This window comes from Labeo rohita, chromosome 19 (assembly GCF_022985175.1).
Source record: "Labeo rohita strain BAU-BD-2019 chromosome 19, IGBB_LRoh.1.0, whole genome shotgun sequence".
NCBI classification, from domain to species: Eukaryota; Metazoa; Chordata; class Actinopteri; order Cypriniformes; family Cyprinidae; genus Labeo; species Labeo rohita.
Genome location: NC_066887.1, coordinates 33,711,106 through 33,732,041, shown reverse-complemented (window position 1 = coordinate 33,732,041; position 20,936 = coordinate 33,711,106). Strand labels below are relative to the sequence as shown.

Below are 20,936 nucleotides of genomic sequence, written 5' to 3'. Positions count from 1 at the left end.
GGAAAAAAATAGATATCTTAATTTAAGTATTATATTTACAATTTTATATTTAAATTTATAATTTATATATATACACACTATATATATATATATATATAAATATGTATTTAATTTTGTGGTGAATTGCAGTAAATTGTTAGCTTATATTTGTATATTTTTTAATAAAATTAATAGTTTATTATTTAATGTAATTATATACATATAAAATGAATAAAAGTCATATATAACAATTTATTTTAATTATTTAATTTACTTTTTATTTATTTATTTGATTTTTGCAGTGAATTGTATTTGTGAATTTTTTTTTTAAATATTTTTACTAGTTTTTTTAATTTATTTTATTCAATTTATTTATATTTTATATTTTTATTCATATATTTTTAAATAAAATTAATAATTAATAATTTATATATATATATATATATATATATATATTTAAACCTACATACATACATACACACATTTATTTATTCATTTATTTATTCTGTCAGCTTGTTCAGAGAGTAATCACATCTTCATCGCTCACCTCCACACACCAGGCCCTTCACATACGGACAGGAGAAGTCGTCCATCTCACAGAACTTCCCGTAGATGTTTCCCAACCTGCTGGAGTCGCACACACACGTCCCGCATTTACAGACTCCTCTCCCGCTGCAGACGGGTTCGCCTCCGTCCGCTCTACAGGCGCCAGTCTCCACGGGACAGGCCGAGGTTTCGGTGTCGTCATGACAACGGCCCGTCTCCGTGCAGTCACACCCACACATCTGACGGATGCGTACACTAACAGACTCGTTAAATCCCACCGGCTTGATCGACATCAGAACGTCCCGATCGCCGCCATCCGCAGAACACGAGTTCATTCCTACGGTCACCTTGAAGAAAACCTTGAGACGAGACAAACAGAACAAAAACCACTGACGCATACAGCAGATAAAGACTGATGACAAAACAGGAGTTTTGATTGTAAAACGTCTCATTCTGAAACTTAAGCAAGTGATTGTGCTACAGTGTTTTGTGTTAAATATTTACTATTTTTCAAAAGTTTAAGGTCAGTTAAGAAAGAAGTTTCCGAAACGTTTCTGAAAGAAGTCTCTTTCTGCTCAGCAAGACTGCATTGTAAAAACAGTAAAAATGTGTAATATTACCATTTAAAATTGCTGCTTTCTAAAGTATTTATTAACATTTATTCATATTTTAAATGCGCATTTATTTTTATATTTTCATTTTTTTTGTAACTGCTGTTTTTGTCATTTTTATGTTTTAATCGTTTTTATTTAGCTTTAATTAATAAGCTGAAAAGCTTTTTTTAGCTTTTATTTCAGTTTTATTTTAAGTTTTAATTACTTTTTAAAATCTAATATGAATTTATTTTCTGTTCTATTACATATAGCTTTATTTAAATTTAACTTGATTTTTATTTCATTTTATTCAAAAATAAATAATATTAAGTTTTTTTTAAAACTAATATTTATTTAATTTCTGTTCTATTACATTTAATTATTTTTCATTTTCAGTTTTTATCCAATATTTATTTATTTTTCTGTTTTATTAATTTAACCTTTTTTTAATTTAATTTCATTTTGTTAATTTAGTTAATTTAATTTAATTTTCATTTTTTTTAATCTAATATTATTTTTTTCTGGTCTATTACATTTAGCTTTAATTTAATTCAATTTAATTTAATTATTTCAAATTTTCAATTAAGTTTTTCAAAATTTAATATTTTTCATTTATTTTTCTTTTCCATTATATTTAGCTTTATTTTTCATTTAATTTCATTTAATTTTAATTTAAGTAAATTATTTCAAATTTTCAAAAAAAAAAAAAAAATCAAATAATTCATTTATTATCATTTATTAACTTTATTATTAACTTTAGCTTTATTTATTTATTTATTTATTTATTTATTTTCATTTTGTTAATTTAGTACTGGCAGCAAAACGTTTCAAATTTTCAATTACATTTAGTAATATTCTGTAATATTTACATTTTTCTATTCTTTTTATTCAGCTTAAATTTTAATTTTTTAAATTTCTATTTGACTTTTAGTTTAATTAATTTTAGTACTTTATCATAGCCAGCTACACATTTCTAATTCAGATTACATTTTGTAAAGTTTTTTTTTAAATAATATGTTATTTTTTCCTCTTCTAATTATTTAGCTTTCATTTATTTTGATTTCAGATTTAGTTTTATTAATTTTAGTTCTTCAGTAACGCCAGATAAACATCTTTTTACCTCACATTTTAATTTTGAGTCTAAAATTAATCTAATTCACAAAAATTTAATTAATATTTTCATTAGTATTTTATTTCACCTTTATTTCAATTACCAAAATTACCAAATTTCATTTCAACAATTTAAGTATTAGTCAACAATAGCAACACTGATCTGCATGTTTTTTTTCTTCTGTGGAACACAAATTTTTTAATATTTTGAAATAATGTTATTTTCTTTAAATAAGCCTCAACATTTGAACTGTATTGTATATAAAACTATATATAATTTTTATATTGCATGAACAAAATTTCATTTGTGCAAAACCCACCACCATGAAGCAAGGATTTTTTCCTTCAGAAAATGTCAAAATCGAGCTCTAGCTGTGGTGCAACAGCGTTCTATTTGGATTTGCGGTCTCTCTGCTATGTTCTTAATGTTCTGGATATTTCAACACGAGTCACATGATCATATAAAACAGCGTATAAGTTTGTGGCATTATAAACAGTGCAGCTCAGAGTAATTACTTCCATTAGCTTGTACTCTGTTTTCTCATGGGGACACGGCTGTGGAACAAAAGAAACCCGAGATACTGTAAGCCTTTACTTTTTAAAATCTCCAAGGCATGTTTTATCTTAAATGGACAGTTAAATTAAAAAGACTATTATATCATCATTCGCTCACCCTTATATTATCACTTACATCATCATCTGCTCAAACAACATATGATGTTATGATAAGAGGAGCTTAAAGCGTTTTTTCTCCATGCAAGAAATGTAAATAGGCAGTCAAGCTCCAAAAAGAACAAAAAAATATGAAAATATTATTATAATTTAAATGTGCTGTGTTCTATTTGAATATATGTTAAAAAGTAATTTATTTCTGTGCTCAAAGCTGAATTTTCTGCATCATTACTGTAGTCTTCAGTGTCACATGATTCTTCAGAAATCATTTCAATATGCTGATTTGTTGCTCAAGAAACAGTTCTGATTTTTTATCAAACAAAACTGATTGGTATTTCTTTGGAAACATGACAGATTTTCTTTTTCAGCATTCTTTGATGAATATAAAGTTCAAAAGAACAGCATTTATTTGAAGAGAAATCTTTTGTAACATTTTAAAGGTCTTTACTGTCACTTTTGATCAATTTATTGTGCCCTTGCTGAATAAAAGCATTTAAATAAATAAATAAATAAATAAATAAATAAAGTAGTGAATGTACTACCTTTTCGGCTTTGATAGCCACTGTTCACCATGAAATTTTATTTAATAAATAAATAACACTAATATTAATAACAAACTAATCTAAACTAAATTAAAATAATTAGTGTATAAACTAAACTAAAATAATTAGTGTGTGTAGTACTTTTATGTTACAGCTATTGGTCACTATGACCTTACTTTGTAAATAAAATGAAATGAAATAAAATAAAATAGTAAAATTTGCATATGTACTACTTTTTATGTTACAGCCACTGGTCACCATTGTAAAATAAAAAAATAAAAAAAATTAAATTAAATAAATAAAAAAAAAATAATAATAAAATAGAAATATTCACCATAAATTTACGTTGTAAATAAAATAAAAAAAAAATAAAAAAAAAAAAATAAATAAATAAAATAAAATAAAATAAAATAAAATAAAATAAAATAAAATATGTACTACTTTTATGTTACAGCCACTGGTCACCATGAAATTACATTGTAAAAATAAAATAAAATAAAATAAAATAAAATAAAATAAAATAAAATAAAATAAAATAAAATAAAATAAAGCACTACTCTTATGTTATAGCCACTGGTCACCATGAAATTACACTGTACAAATAAATAAAATAGAATAAAAGAAATAAAATGAAATAATAAATAAAAAAAAATAAAAAAAAAAAAATAAAATTTGTATATGTACTACTTTTATGTTACAGCCACTGGTCACGATTGTAAAATAAAAAAATACATTAAATAAATAACAAAAAAAATAAAAATAAAATAGAAATATTCACCATAAATTTACACTGTAAAAAAAAAAAAAAAAATATATATATATATATATATATATATATATGTGTGTGTGTGTGTGTGTGTGTGTACTACTTTTATGTTACAGCCACTGGTCACGATTGTAAAATAAAAAAATACATTAAATAAATAATAAAAAAAATAAATAAAATAGAAATATTCACCATAAATTTACACTGTAAAAAAATAAATAAATAAATTAGAAAAAAAAAAAAAAATATATATATATATATGTGTGTGTGTGTGTGTGTGTGTGTGTGTGTGTACTACTTTTATGTTACAGCCACTGGTCACCATGAAATTACATTGTTAAAAAAAAAAAAAAAAAAAAAAAAAAATGAATAAATAAAATAAAATGAAATTGGTATATGTATTACTTTTATATAGCCACCAGTCATCTTGAAATTACTTTGTAAAAAAAACAATGACAACAAAAAAACCCAACCTTATAACAAATAAACAAACAAATAAATAAATAAATAATAATAATAATTAAATAATATGTACTACTTTTATGTTACAGCCACTGGTCACCATGAGCTTACATTGTAAAAATAAACTAATAATAATAAAAAAAAATAAATTAAATAAAACAAAACATACAATTTTTATGTTCCTTTAAGTTACAGCCACTGCTCATAATGAACTTACACTGTATAAAACAAAATAAAATAATATAATAGTGTATGTACTAATTTTATGTTTCTTTTCTGGTCTGGACTGCTACTGGTCACCAGGAACTCCCATTACATGAAATCACCTCCTTTAAGAGGAATTTATGAGAGCAAATTAAAAACATATGGTTTTGAGCAACACGCAGGTGACTAAATATTATTTTTGGCTGAGCTGCTCTTTTAATTTGAGCACTTTTCATATCAAACGCAGCATCTCTGTTCACTGTACTGCAAACAGCCGTATGTTCATGAAAGGCTTTCGTACTGTTTGTTTGGGCCGAACGCCGGAACATTTCGTGTTTCCAGAAGCGGCGGAACCGTCGGGGCACAATGGCGTAACGTTCACCCGGAAGCGCTGAGCCTGGCCGTCCTCCACGCCGATCTGCACCTCCACATCCGACAGCAGCTTCTGCAAAAAAAAAAGACGCATGAAGAAAACAGCTCAGAAAGAGCCCATTGTCTCGACCTACGATCGCTCTTGTATAAGCAGGTTCACGGGGAAAAGGCCGGGACAAAAATAGCGGCTCGCCGATTGGAGCTCGCAACATTTTTGGCCCAGCAATCGGAGGCCGTTTATAATGCAGGCTTCTGTTCGCTGGGATCACTGGATTTTGAGGAGGACAATGCATTGTTGTGCTTGAGACGAGATTATTCCTGTCCTTGAACGCACGGCTGAAACAGATTTAACGGCTTGTCCCGTTAAACCAAGAGCGTTTCAAAATATTTGGGACCTTCTGCACTTCTAATCTAATTGTCCTTGAGCGACGGGGAGAGCAGAGTGTTTACTTTCTATGGAGTGAAAGAGAAAGCAAAGTTGTTTACCTTGTACGCATGCACTACTAAATCTTTCAGATTTGATGCTTTGGGAAACAGGCGGCCCACGTAACTTCCAGGAATCAAGTCCAGGAGATCCTGTTTAGAGGAAAAGATGACGCAAATAAAAATACAGTTGAGAAATTATTCAGCAAAAATGTTTACAGTAATTGAGTGCATTAGTGTCGCCCACTTTCTTTATTCCACCTTCCTTTTTTCCTGCAACCGCTGGTTCTGGAAGTATTTTTCTATGAATTTTTTCACTAGAGGGATTTAAAAAATGTCTTTGTTATATGAATCATGAACCAAACCAACCAGCTGTGAGGAGGATTAAAACCTTACCTTTTTTTTTTTATTTATTTATTTATTTATTTAAATATTTATTTATTGATTTCCAGCAACTGGTCACCATTAACTTTTACTGTATAAACAAAATAAAATAAAAAGTATGTACTACTTTTATGTTACCTTCTTTGGCTTTGACAGCTACTATTAAAAATAAATAAAAAATAAAATAAAATAAAACACACTAGCAATTTTATTTATTTATTTATTTATTTATTTATTTAAATATTTATTTCTTTTTTCCAGCAACTGGTCACCATTAACTTTCATTGTATAAATACAATAAAATAAAATAAAATAAAATACAATAAATTAAAAAAACTACTTTTGTACTACTTTTATGTTACTTTCTTTGGCTTTGACAGCCACTATTAAAAAAAAATAAATAAATAAATAAATAAATAAATAAATAAAAGCACAGTAGAAATTTTATTTAAATATGTATTTATTTATTTCCAGCAACTGGTCACCATTAACTTTTACTGTTTAAATAAAATAAAATAAAATAAAACACACTAGCAATTTTATTTATTTAAATATTTATTTATTTATTTCCAGCAACTGGTCACCATTAACTTTTACTGTTTAAATAAAATAAAATAAAACACACTAGCAATTTTATTTATTTAAATATTTATTTATTTATTTCCAGCAACTGGTCACCATTAACTTTTACTGTTTAAATAAAATAAAATAAAATAAAACACACTAGCAATTTTATTTATTTAAATATTTATTTATTTATTTCCAGCAACTGGTCACCATTAACTTTTACTGTATAAATAAAATAAAATACAATACAATAACTTAAAGTATGTACTACTTTTATGTTACTTTCTTTGGCTTTGACAGCCACTATTTAAAAAATAAAATAAATAAATAAAATAAAATAAAACAAAACACACTAGCAATTTTATTTATTTATTTATTTAAATATTTATTTATTTTTTCCACCAACTGGTCACCATTAACTTTTATTGTATAAATAAAATAAAATAAAAAAGTATGTACTACTTTTATGTTAATTTCTTTGGCTTTGACAGTCACTGATCACCATGAACTTTCATTGTACAAAAATATAATAAAATAAAATAAAATAAAATAAAATAAAATAAAATACTTTTAATATCTGATCACCATGAACTTTTATTGTACAAAATTAAAATAAATTAAAATTAAATTAAATAAAAAACACCGCTAATTTGATTTATTTATATATTTATGTATTTATTTATTGACAGCAACTGGTCACCATTAATGTTTATTTTACAATAAAATAAAATAAATTATGTACTCTTTTTACACTATTTTTTTGGCCTTGACAGCCACTGGTCACCATGGACTTTCATTGTATGAAAATATCTCTATTTAAATTAGAGAAAAACAAAAGTCATATAAAATGCATTTGAGAACATATGGAGGCAGGCTTGATTACATAATATACAGCTCTGATTGGTGAAATTTTCTGCATTTCTGCATATCATAGGTAATGTAGTTTTTTTTTTTTTTTTTAAATCAGCTGTTAAACAGGATTATATTCAAAATAAATTGAAATTATTTGAAATAACGTTAATTTACAATCTCAGAGTTCACAGCAGGCCTTTCTTTACAGGTTTATGAGTTATTGTTAAAAATCTGTTTTCCTATGGAGAAAATGATGGCGTTTTTACTTCTAAAACTCGACTGTTGCACTATAGACATTCAGTGAACTGTGAATCTATAGTATTTTTGTTAAAATATATGAATGCATGAGTAAAAAACAAGTTAAGCTGTAAGCTATAGTCAATCATGCATAAACATTTCAAAATGTAACTATTTTTTGCATGAACTTCTGATTATTTTTTGGATGTAGTTTAGCATTTTTTGCATTTTTTTGGTATGTGCACATTTTTATTTGCATTTTTTATTTGGACCACAGAAGTGGCATTTAATCCAGAGTATTAAATTAACTCGAGCTTCTTTTTCGTGCACATATTTGTTAAACCAGCACTATCGTTACTAACTGAATGAGTCGCTGTGTGCGTTCCCATAAATCACTGCCTTTGATCTTGAAATCACTGTTGCAAAACGGCTTGATTTCTGAAGGAGGAAACACCCAAACTCATGGTGTGGGAGAGAAATTACCTCATACCACTGATATAGCACCTGATCCACCGCGAAGATGGAGTAAACGCTGTTCTCCAGAAGCTTCTCAGCCAGTTGAGCGATGGTTGGGTGCTCCTAAAACACAACAACAACAAAATACATCTGAAATAAAGCTAAAATGAAATAAAAATCCTATTGGATTCGAAACGTAAAAATATTTCAGTTAGTTGCAAAGTCAATTTTTTTTTTACGCTGAAATAATAAAATTATTAAAACTGAAATAAAAAGAAATAAAATCTAAACAGAAATATTAAAATTAAACAAAACACAAAAACAAAATACTAAATTTAAACTAAAATGAAAACTTAAAAATAATTAATAAAAGCTAAATCCAAAAATGTATAAATATTATAATAATATATAAAAAATACTATATTATTAATATGATTAAATATTACATTACAACAATTCAGTTGAATTAATGACATAACTAAAACTCAAATAAAAAAAACCAAACAAAAATAAATTAAAGCTACATAAAAAATATTAAAAAAAATAATAATAATACAAATAACAAAAGCACATAAAATTATTCAAACCTAAAAATATAAAAATAAAAGCAAATTTAAATATTAGTAAATACTATAACAATACATAATATTAAATTAGAAACTTATATTTCAGTTAGTTGTGAAGTAAACCATTTTTTATTTAAGTTGAAGTAATAAAGAATAAAAAAAAAAATAAAACTGGAAAAAAATTAAATTAAAGTTAAACAGAACAAAAATAAAAATGCCAAAAGCACATAACAAATTGACTAAAACTTAAACTACAGTGAAAATTGAAAATATAAAAATAAAAGCTAATTCAAAATATCAATACTATAATAATATATAAATAATACTATATTATTAATATTAAACATTAGATGAAAAATTATTATTAAATTAAACTTATTTCAGTTAGTTGCCAAATCAGTAGCGACTAAAACAAAAATAAATTAAAGCTAGATAAAAAAAACAAGAAAAAAAAAGCCTAGAAATACAAAAGCACATAACAAAATTACTAAAACCTAAAAATATTAAAATAAAAGAAAAATTTAAATATTAATAAAAACTATAACAGTATATAAATAATGGTAAAATAACACTAAAATAAGCACCATGGTATACTGTATATGTTTTGTGTGTGTGTATATATATATATATATATATATATATATATATATATATAAAACAAATGTATTCCCTTTTTGTAATGGAAGAAATAAATTGTTTTATACAGTATTTGCCAAATTTAAAGAAAGAGACCATAAAAAAGGAAGGCATTTTTGAGGAAAAGAGTGATGGAATTAAAGTACTCCACAGTTTTGCGTGTGGTGTTTTGTGTGTTTTGACTGTTCTTACCATAGTAGTAGATTGGGTGTAGATGTTTTCCTCTAGGTGGCAGCGGCCGTCATGAGGAGTCACGATCCCCGCCAGTTTACTGTCCAAAGCCAAATGAGACGGCTGGTCTGTCATAACCAGCAGCAGATGCTTCGCTTCGGGTCGCCATCCGATGTCTTTCTGCAGAAATGAATCAAGGTTTATAAATCTGCATGAGAGTGTGTTTGCTAGTAAGTTTACTCAGCAGTCAGAGGATTTCTTCATTGTGTACATCTGTCCTGTGTTACTAATACAAGACAAACTGCACTGGTTGAGCATTTGGCTGCCAGGATGAGTAACTTGTCAATTAATCATTACTTGAGAAATCAGGTCTTGAGAAAAACAGTGCTGTTGCTTTGCTTATTTACAGTTTTTCTGGACAGATGCAACAAGCAAAAAAACAACAACAACAACAACAACAACAACAACAACAACAACAACAACAACAACAACACTAAATACAAAAAAATAAAACAAATCAACAGGAAAAGAAAAAGAATACTGAAATAATAAATAAACACAAAATCAATAAACAGTAAAAATAAGAAAGAAAACATACTAAAGATGAAATAATAATAATAAAATAGAAACTTTCACATGAAATTAAATAAATTATAATACCATACTAGACTTAGGGTGGACTCTTCACGATAAAACATAAATAAAATAAAATAAAATATTAAATAAAATAATTTTAATTTTATTAATTATTTTATTTAATATTTTTTACAAATTAAAATTAAATAAAAACCGAAACTAAAATAAGAAGGAAACAGGTGGACTCTGTGCTTGACAGATGATAAAACATGAAATAATTAAATAAATAACTAAAAATTAAACAAAAATAAAAGAAATAATAAATACAAAAAACAAAACAATAAAAAAAAAAAACAGTTAAAAAATAACTACTACAGAAAAAAATAAAACTTAAAATATAATTAAAGAACAAAAAGTAAAAAACAAACAAAAACAAATAAATAAACACAAAAATTAAAACATGTAAAATCTAAATACAAAAATAAATAAACCAAAATTAAATAAAAATAGTAAATAAAATAAAAGTAAAAAGTAAATAAATAAAGTAAAAAAAACAAACAAACAAACAAATAAATAAATACAAATAGGAAAAAATGCAAAAATGCAAAAATATATAAATACAAAATACAACCATACAAATAATAAGTACATAAATAAATAATAAAATGAAATAAAAAAAAATAAATACAAAAGATAAATGAAATAAAAAATGAACACATTCTAGAAATGAAAATTAAAATAAAATAAAATAAAAAAAACTAAAAAAAAAACTAAATCTAAAATAAATTAAAGGAAACAGATGGACTCTATGCTTGACAGATTATAAAACATGAAATAAATAATTAAATAAAAATGAAACTCAAAAATAAAAGAAATAATAAATACAAAAACCAAACCAAAACAATAAATAAAAAACAGTTAAAAAGAAATACAAAAAAAATTACTAAAAATAAAATTAAAGAACCAAAAATAAAACAAACAAAACCAACCAAATAAATAAATACAAAAAACATGCACAAAATAAATACAAATAATACAAAAATAAACAAGAAATAAACATAAAAGATAAAACAAATTAAAAATGAACACATTTAAAAAACACAAATTATAATGGAAAATGAATAGTACAAATAAAAACTAACACAAAATAAGAAAATAATAATAATAATAATAATAATAATAATAATAAAAAAAAAATCAATCAATCAATAAATAAATAAATAAAAACAAAAATAAGTACTACAAAAATGAAAATAAATAAACTACAATATCATAATATCACTGCTTATATAGAGCCTGTGTTACTAATACAACACAAATTGCATTGGTTAAAGACTTAGCTGCCAGGATGAGTAATTGAATTAATCATTTCTTAAATCAAGTCTTTAGGGACAAGAGTGTTTTGATGATTTATACTTTTGCTTGACAGATAATAAAACATAAATAAATACTAACACTAAAAATAAATTGTAATAACAAATACATAACCCCAAAAATATATATTTATAAATAAACAAAATAAATAACAATATCATAATTTCTCTCATCATAGAGCTGTGGGTGGACTCTTTCGACCTAAGTCCATGTTACTACTTCAACAAAAACTGCACGAGTAGAGCGTTTTTAGCTTACAGAAGTAATGAGTAATGTTTGACTAAAAAACCCCAGTGACGTGGCAACAGGAACTACCTTTTAAAGTTACAAGGGCTAGTTAGCGAACAGCGAGACGTCCGTGTAACCGAAGCGTGAAGGGAAATGAATATTCCACCTGAGGGCCGTGCGTTTGGGGGTCAGAGTGCTCCGTGCCAGAGCAAACACCTCCTCACGCTGCTCCATCTCGCTTTCTGAATCTCGGGAGGCACGCAGGGACATTATGAAGACCGAAACTCACTCAAGGTCACCTTCCGGAGCGAAACCTTTCAAGCATTCGTTTATCAGATGGCAGTAATTCACGGGAAAAATCCCAGCAGCCGGATATCATAAAGGGGCTTTGTATATGCAAAGCCGCCCATCCTACTGGGCTCTGCTACAAATGAGAAAGTGGCCTCTCATGACTGAATAATGACATCATGCTCTGCAAACGGCCCATGAGATAGAGATGTGGCTGATTCAGCTCTTCGCTGTGACTCTTCAGGAATCGCTCCCGTTCCCAGACCGCAAGAAAAATATGTGCTGATGACACAGGAAGAGTCATGCTAATGAAATGGGGTTTCTAAGGTTTTACAAAAATCTTTCCCGAGACCATATTTGCACAAATGCAGAGGGCTGCTCGAATCATTAGTGCTGTCCAAGCAGGCATGGGATCTGCTAACACTGAGTGTCCAACATGAGCGTGTAAATCACCCTGCGCTTTTCGTGCTACAGACATTAATCAGTCCTCAAATCAGAGAAATGCTACTTTGCTGATTTAATATTTTGCTTGATGGATGAAAAAAACAAAAAACATGCAAACCTCCCTCCCCCATAAATAAATATAAATATACAGTAAATAAATAAATATTAGAATATTATTCATAATATGTAATAACATAATCAACACGACAATAATCTACATACAATTCAGAAAATAAATAAATTATAAAAAATGAACAAGTAAAAAAAAAAAAAAATAAAGAAAACTAAAAACTGAATATAAATAACATAATAAATAAATGCGTAATAAAAATACAATAAATACATAATAAAATTAGCAGAAAAACTTCAAATAAAAAGTAATAAAATGAATAAAGATATAAAAAACTAAACAGTCATAATATAATCATCAGAAAATAAATAAATGATAAAAAATAAAAATAAATAATAACATAAATAAATAATACACATAAAAAAATAAATAAAAAATCAAATAGAAATAAATATTAAAAATAAATAAAAAGCAATATAACGAATAAAGATATAAAAAATAAACATTCATAATACTAAAAATAAATAAATAAATAAATAAAAAATGAATAAAGAAATAAAATAAATAAACAGTCATAATACTAAAAATAACAAAACATAATAATCAGAAAATAAAGAAATTATAAAAAAACTACAAATAAATAATATTATAAATAAATACATTATAAAAAAATAATAATTAAATTACCAATTTTAAATTAAGTAAAAGTATAAAAATGAATAAAGACATACAAATAAATAAAATAAAAATCAATAAATAAATATATAAATATATAAATAAATATATAAATAAACACTTATAAATAAGAACCACTCAGCAAACATCATAAAGTAATACAAATACATTATTAAATGTAATAAATAAATAAATGAATAAAGACAGCCTAGCAATCACCACTAACAAATATAAAAACAAAAACTAATTATACAAAAACGTCAAAGAAATAATAAATGTATGAATAAATACTAGAAATAAATAAAAACAAATATTAAATAAAAAATACTTATTTAAAATAAAAAAATAAAAAATAAATACAAAAAAGGAAAATAAAAAATAAATAAACAGTAAAAACATAAATAAATAAATAAATAAATATCATTCATAATAGATTTGATAGTGATTTGAACCTGTAAGAACCCAACTAGCAACCACAATTAGCTAAATAAATAAATAAATAAATACTACAAATAAATACAAACATAAATAAATATATAATAAAATGACCAGAAATACTATAAATAAAAAAATAACAAAATGAATAAAGATACCAAAATAAATAAACAGTTATAATACAAAAGAATGAATGAATAAATAAATAAATTTAAAGTGAGCTGCTTTGACTTGAGCGTATAAAGAACCACCTGGCAACCACCCACAACTGCCCAGCTAATATACAGAGATCTAGAGAATCTCCTGTCAGTGTGGTGGTGATGTTTTGTTCACAAATGCGGTGTGTTGCTCAGGTGTTTACCTGGCAGACGGTGGCCTGCAGCATGGCATCAAAGCCTCCCTCCGGCGTGTCCATGTTCCCAGAGATCCTCTGCTCCTGAATGACCCGCGTGAACTCGGTCATGTTCTGTGTGACGGGGAGGACGTGGATGTAGCCGTGAGCGGGCCTGCACTGCACCTCATAATCACTGACAGACACAGACAGAGACAGAGAGATTTACAGCACGTCATCCTCTGCAGATTCCCACACGAGTCACAATGAGATCACCGCCGGGATACCCGTGAGCGCTTTACCCTCCTGGGACACGCAGAAAACTCAGAGCTTCCCATAGGAAAGACAAATCACACATCAGATCGCTTTAATATCTCCACTGTTTCTATTGAACAGAGAGAAAGATGTTTTTTTGATGTTTTTCTGTCTCCTGCATTTACTCTGTAATGTGTTCTCACATGAATCTGCTCTAGAGTTTCAGAAGAGGTCGGTCGGTCTTGTTATTGTTAGCTAAAAGCGTTTTGGTATTTGAAATAAAGCTGAAATAAAATAAAACATAAATATGAGATAAAAAACTTAAACTTAAAAAAAACAAACAAATATTAGATATGCTGCCTTGAGAACTCTCTAAAAATAAAATAAGCTGAAGTACTAAAATTATTAAAACTAAAACTGAAATAAAAATAAATCGAAGCTACAGAGAATTAATTACAAATAAAAATGACAAAATCACAAAAAATAAAAACAAAATAAATAAACAATGACAATAAATAAAATAGTTATAATGATAAATAATATTTATAATACATAATAATATTTATTTGTTGTTATTATTATTATTATTTATTTTTAGTATTTATTTTTATTTTAGTCATTATTTTATTTTAGTAATTTTATTATCATTATTATTATAATAATTAAATTAAATTAAATAAATATTAATAAAAATTAAACTAAAATTTTGAATAAATTAATAAAAACAAGAAAATGACAAAAACAAAAGACGTATTATTAATAATAATAACAACAACAACAACAACAACAACGTTACTAAAACAAATTACTAAAATAAGAAATATAAATACATACAAAAATTACTGCAATTATTGTTATTATTATTAACAACAAAAATGACCAAAACAAAAAAATTTAATGGTAATAATACGTACTAAAGTTACTAAAACAAACTACAAAAATAATAATAATAATAATAATAATAATAATAATAAATATTTATCATATTAATAATATATAATAGTACTTTTTTATTATTAATTATTTTTAGTATTTATTTTTATTTTAGCCATTATTTCATTTTAGTATTTGTATTATTATTATTAATATATTTAAAAATAATAAAAAATGAACAATTATTTAAAAAAATGTACAAATAAAAATGTAAATAAATGATTAAATAAAAACTAAGAAAATGACAAAAACAAAAATTTACTACTACTACTAACAATATTAAAATCAATAATATATAATATTTATTTTTGCATTAATTTATATTATTATTAAATTATTTTAGTATTTTTTTTTATTTAGTAATTGTTTTGTTGTAGTAATTGTAGTATTATTTTTTCATTATTAAATTAAAAAATTATTAAAAAATAAACATAAAAATTATAATAAATTATTAAATAATAAAAAACAAGAAAATGACAAAACAAAAAAACTTTAATAATAATACAAAAGTTACTAAAATAAAAATATAAATACATTAAATATGAATACATACAAATATAATTTTTAGCAATTGTTGTTATTGTTATTATTATTATTAACTACAAAAATAACCACTTAAAAATATAAAAATGTAAACTTAAATTAAAATAAAAAATAGAAAATGTAAGAAAAAGAAAAACTCATAAATAATAAATACTGTAATAGCACCTAAATAATAAGACTGTGATCAACTGGGTGCAAACATCTCATCAATTTCTTAACAGCTGACAAATTTATCAGTTTACTTATTTTCTAAAGAATTTTAAGAGAAACATTTGAGACAAAGTAAATACTGAACTGAAACTTAACTGCCACAAGCATGCATATTTTGCACAGTTTATTAAAAAAATAAATATTAACTAAATTATTTAAATATTTTGGATGCTTCCCTTTGCAGTGTCACTTTAGTGAGTCGTTTTTAAAAGTCAAGAGCTTCCAGGGGGGAAAAAGATATAAAAAATTATGTCCTTTACAAAAAGGCAACAAAAGGTTTCACAAGAGATACAATCTGTACAATGTGAACAAAAGCATCTTTTTTTGTAATCAAAATAAAATAGAAAAACTGAGCTGTGTGATTCTCTGCCAATCTCAGTTCAGAAGCATTAAGTGCACAGCGATACACAGTAATAATAACATTTACAGAAGAACTCAAGGACTCAAGTATCAGCTCAAATGTTTCTCCTAAAATCACTTTCCAAAATAAAACGTACAAGCTTATGAGTCACATATTAAAGTGTAGAGCTAAAAATTATTGTAATTGTTTGGATCATTTGTTACTGAAGCATACTTACTGTAAAATCACACTCTTTTCATAAGAAATGACTAAATTATTTTTAATGATGTAATTATAACTAATAATTATTACAAATATTTTTTAAATACTTAAATATTAAGTTATTAAATAATAATAAAGTGATACATTATTCATTTAATTGCATTTACTTTTAAATAATATTTATATTATTATTATTATTAATAATAGTAATTTATTCTCATTCTGAAAATAGGTTTCTCTGAATTATGATTCACCTGCAGGGGTTCAGGAGTTTGGAGGGATGCACGTCGATGTAGGGAGACAGTGGTTTATCCACGAACGACCCGAAGCCCACTCTAAAGTCGCTGGAGTGTTCCTTCATCTGATGAGACAGAGCCAGACCCGCCGTCTTTAGCCGGTCCAGATTATCCTGCATGGAGGCCGAGACATCCACTAAATAGTACAGATCCACAGGATAGCGCTCCAACTGCTGCACCTCAACCACAAACGTCGCCTCGCCGCCTAACACAGGAAGTGACATCATCATGACACTAGATTTAGAATCTGACATTTAATGACAAAAGTTTTGCTGGTTGCCATGGCGTTGCTATGGTGTTCTGCATTTATGTTGATATGTTGTTGTGTAATTTGGTTATTGGGTTAAGGTGTATTGGGTTGCTTTTCAAGGGTGCTCTTGGCGCTTGCCATGGCATTGCTATGAGGTTGCTAAGGTGTTCTGCATTTATGTTGACATGTTATGTGGTTTCCACATGGTGTTTTGAGTTATTGTTGATGTCTCTGAGGAGTTATGGGTTGCTATGGTGTTGCTAGGGTGTTCTGCATTTGTGGTGACACAATGTTGTGTGGTTTATAAAGTGTTGGGTGGTATTTAGGGTCTTTTAGGCTGTAAAGGGTGTTCTTGGTTGTTGCCATGGAAGTTCTATGAGGTTGCTAAGGTGTTGCTAGGGTGCTCTTGGTAGTTGCCATGGGGTTTCTATGAGGTTGTTAAGGTGTTCTGCATTTATGTTGACATGTTGTTATATGGTTTAAAAAGTGTGTTGAGTTATTGTTGATTTTTTTTTATGGTGTTGTGGGTTGCCAAAATGCTGCTAGGGTACTCCTGTTGGTTAACATGGGGTTTCTATGAGGTTGCTAAGGTGTTCTGCATTTATGTTGACACATTGTTATGTAGTTTCTAAGGTGTATTGAGTTGCTTTACAAGGGTGTTATTGGTGGTTGCATGGCGATTCTATGAAGATGATAAGGTTGTTACATGGTTTCTATAGTGTTTTGAGTTATTGTTGATGTTTCTAAGGTATTCTGGGTTGCTAAGGTGTTGCTAGGGTGTTTTTGGTGGTTGCCATGACATTGCTTTGAGGTTGCTAAGGTGTTCTACATTTATGTTAGCACTTTATTTTGTGATTTCTAAACTGCTGGGTGGTAGTTTCTAAGGTTTGTGGGTTGCTAAGGCATTTCTAGGGTGTTCTTGGTGGTTGCTATGGAATTTCTATGAGGTTGTCAAGGTGTTCTGCATTTATGTGGGAACATTGTTATGTGGTTTCTAAATGCTGGCTTCTTGTTGCTGTCATTTCTAATGTGTTCTGCATTTATGTTGACCTTGTTATGCGGTTTCTGAAGTGTTCTCAGTTACTGTTGTTTTTTCTAAGGTGTTATGGCTGCTAAGGTGTTGCTAGGGTGATCTTGGTGGTTGCCATGGCATTGCCATGAGGTTGTTAAGGTGTTTTTCATTTTTGTTGTAACTTTGTTATTTGGCTTCTAAAGTGTTTTGGGCTGTTGTCATTTCTAAGGTATTACAGGTTGTTAAGGTGTTGCTAGGGTGTTCTTGATGGTTGCCATGGCATTCCTATGAGGTTGCTAAGGTGTTCTTTGTTTATGTTGGAACACTGTTATGTGGTTTCCAAAATGTTTTGAGTTATTGTTGATGTTTCTAAGATGTTTTGGGTCGCTAAGGTGTTGCTAGGGTGTTCTTAGTGGTTGCCATGGAATCTCTATGAGGTTGTCAAGGTGTTCTGCACTTATTTTGGAACATTCTTATGTGGTTTCTAAACGCTGGCTTGTTGCTGCTGTTGTTTCTAAGGTGTTTTGGGTTGCTAAGTTGTTGCTAAGGTGTTCAGCATTGTTATGCTGTTTCTGAAGTGTTTTGAGTTATTGTTGATGTTTCTAAGGTGTTATGGGTTGCTAAGGTGATGCTAGGGTGATCTTGGTAGTTGGGATGGCATTGCTATGAGGTTTTTAAATTGTTCTTCATTTATGTTGTAACATTGTTATTTGCCTTTTTAACTCTTTTGAACTGTCATCGTTTCTAATGTCTTTTAGGTTGCTAAGGCGTTGCTAGGGTGTTTGTGGTGGTTATGGCAATGCTATGAGGTTGCTAAGTTGTTCTGCATTTATGTCGACAAGTTGTTATGTGGTTTCTAAATTTTGGGTTGTTGCTCCTGTTGTTTCTAGGGTGTTACAGGTTGCTAAGGTGTTGATATGATGTTTTTAGTGGGTGCTAGGACATTTCTCCATCAGTTTAGTGGTTTACTGTAATCAGATGTTACCTGGTCGTAGGTGGATGTTAATCTCTCTCGGTGACACCTGTGAGCTGCCGTCAGTGGAGTTTACTTCCACCTTCACATTGGGGTTCTCGATGAACGCCTCTTCACAGCCCCGCACTCGCAGGTCAGAGACAGATCCGCATCGCTGACTCACATGAGCCCCGTCCAGAAACCTCTGTCAGGGTAAACAAACTATCAGATGGGTCAAGGGTCACCGCAAATGCCTGTTTCTTCAAGAAACAAGGCAGCTGTTGTGTAGGGTGGCATTATTTAAAGTACACAGAGCATGCAAAAGCTCTTTAGCTGAAAGATTGTTGCTGAGATGTCGGTCAGGGATTAGTCTGACTGGTGCCGAGCACCGCGGCCAGTTAATGAACGGATTTTCTTAACCACAATCCCAGTAATAGGCATGACTTTCTTTACAAAGAAAGCATTAAAATGAATTGTTCATCCCAAGAAAACAAACACGTCACTGATGAAGAAAGTTAAAACTCCATAAACTGACTGACTAAGGCCTGACCAAACCAGAACTGTACTTTACTGGACAAGTGTTGAAATACTGGATTTGCTCATTTTTGGAAGTATGTACTAATATTTAAATTGACTTTTTTTTAATATATATATTTACATTTTTTTAATTTAGTTTTCATTTTAAATTGAAGCTTTATTAATTTTGTTATGCAACCTTTTTTATGTGTTTAATATAATCACTAAAATATTTCTTAAATACTTGCCTAATTTTTTTTAATTTTTTTTTTGTATTTTTTATACTTCCGTTTAGCTTTATTTTATTTGAATTTTGGCTATATTATTTATATACTATTATAGTATTAATAAACACGTCACTGATGGAGAAAGTTAAAACTGACTAATTAAGGCCTGACCAAACCACAACCGTACTTTAATGGACAAGTGCTTAAATCTTGGATTTGCTCATTTTTGGAAGTATTTATTAATATTTAAATTTTAACTTTACATTTTTGTATTTATATTTGCATTGTAATTTTATTAAGTTTTCATTTTAATTTGCAGCTTTATTAATTTTGCTATGGAACCGTACAATTCTTTTTGTGTGTTTAATATAATCACTAAAATATTTCCTAAATATTTATCTCAGTTAAACTAGTGTCATTTTTCTTTTTAGTATTTTTTATATTTCTGTTTAGCTTTATTTTATTTGAATTTTGGCTGTATTATTTATATACTATTATAGTATTAATTAACATTCTGAAATGTATTTTTAAATATTTTTAAAATTTTAGATTTTTGTTTTCATTTCAGTTAAGCTTGTCCTTTTACCTTCAAAAGGTACTAAAGTACACTTTAGCATTAAGTACACTTTAGTACCAGTTAGGGGTAAATAGGCTACAAAGACGCTTCCGCATTTCTATTTTATGGGTTCCCACGATCACCGGTGCATTTTGGGGATTAGGGCTCTGGTTCTTTATCACTAAACACGAGCACTTCACACACTCAGACCTCGCACAGTATGCCGAGACACAACAATAGCAACTTACACACACACACACACACACACACACATTACCTCCTGAGAGCACCACGCACATTCAGGGCCGCGTCTGAGACAGTCTTCACATGTGGAGATGAGGGACGACAAGCATCGGTTATCCGCTGAACACAGAGACAGAGACATTTACACATGAATGAACGAGCGGTCAGATCTTCAGTGGGCTTTTGTGTCCAACACAGACCCTGTCAGGACAGAACAGCGCACTGTTTGGAAGGAAACTACCTAGGAAGATGAACAAATCATGCCAGTGAATGTCAATGTCAAACAGAATATTAACAGCGAGACGCGAAAATAAATCTGGATAAAATGGGAAGATATTAAAGTGCACAATCATGCTATATAAACTTTATTTTACACCCTACTAAGGAAAATGCTGGTGGTTTTAGAAGGGGTTTTGACCACT

At 27.9% G+C, this 20,936-nt stretch overlaps 1 protein-coding gene across 2 annotated transcripts in view; it reads right to left on the bottom strand.

The window, feature by feature from the left end:
• itgb8 (integrin, beta 8) overlaps window positions 1-20,936 on the bottom strand; it is an 81,690-nt gene that overhangs the window by 9,846 nt on the left and 50,908 nt on the right. For both annotated transcript variants that reach the window (XM_051137187.1, XM_051137188.1), the window contains 9 exons: window positions 20,549-20,634; window positions 19,006-19,177; window positions 16,717-16,963; window positions 13,990-14,155; window positions 9,560-9,718; window positions 8,193-8,288; window positions 5,733-5,822; window positions 5,176-5,319; window positions 527-884 (listed from right to left, as the gene is read on the bottom strand). In XM_051137187.1, the coding sequence (XP_050993144.1) occupies window positions 527-884; window positions 5,176-5,319; window positions 5,733-5,822; window positions 8,193-8,288; window positions 9,560-9,718; window positions 13,990-14,155; window positions 16,717-16,963; window positions 19,006-19,177; window positions 20,549-20,634 (1,518 nt within the window). The remainder of the gene's footprint in view (window positions 1-526; window positions 885-5,175; window positions 5,320-5,732; window positions 5,823-8,192; window positions 8,289-9,559; window positions 9,719-13,989; window positions 14,156-16,716; window positions 16,964-19,005; window positions 19,178-20,548; window positions 20,635-20,936) is intronic.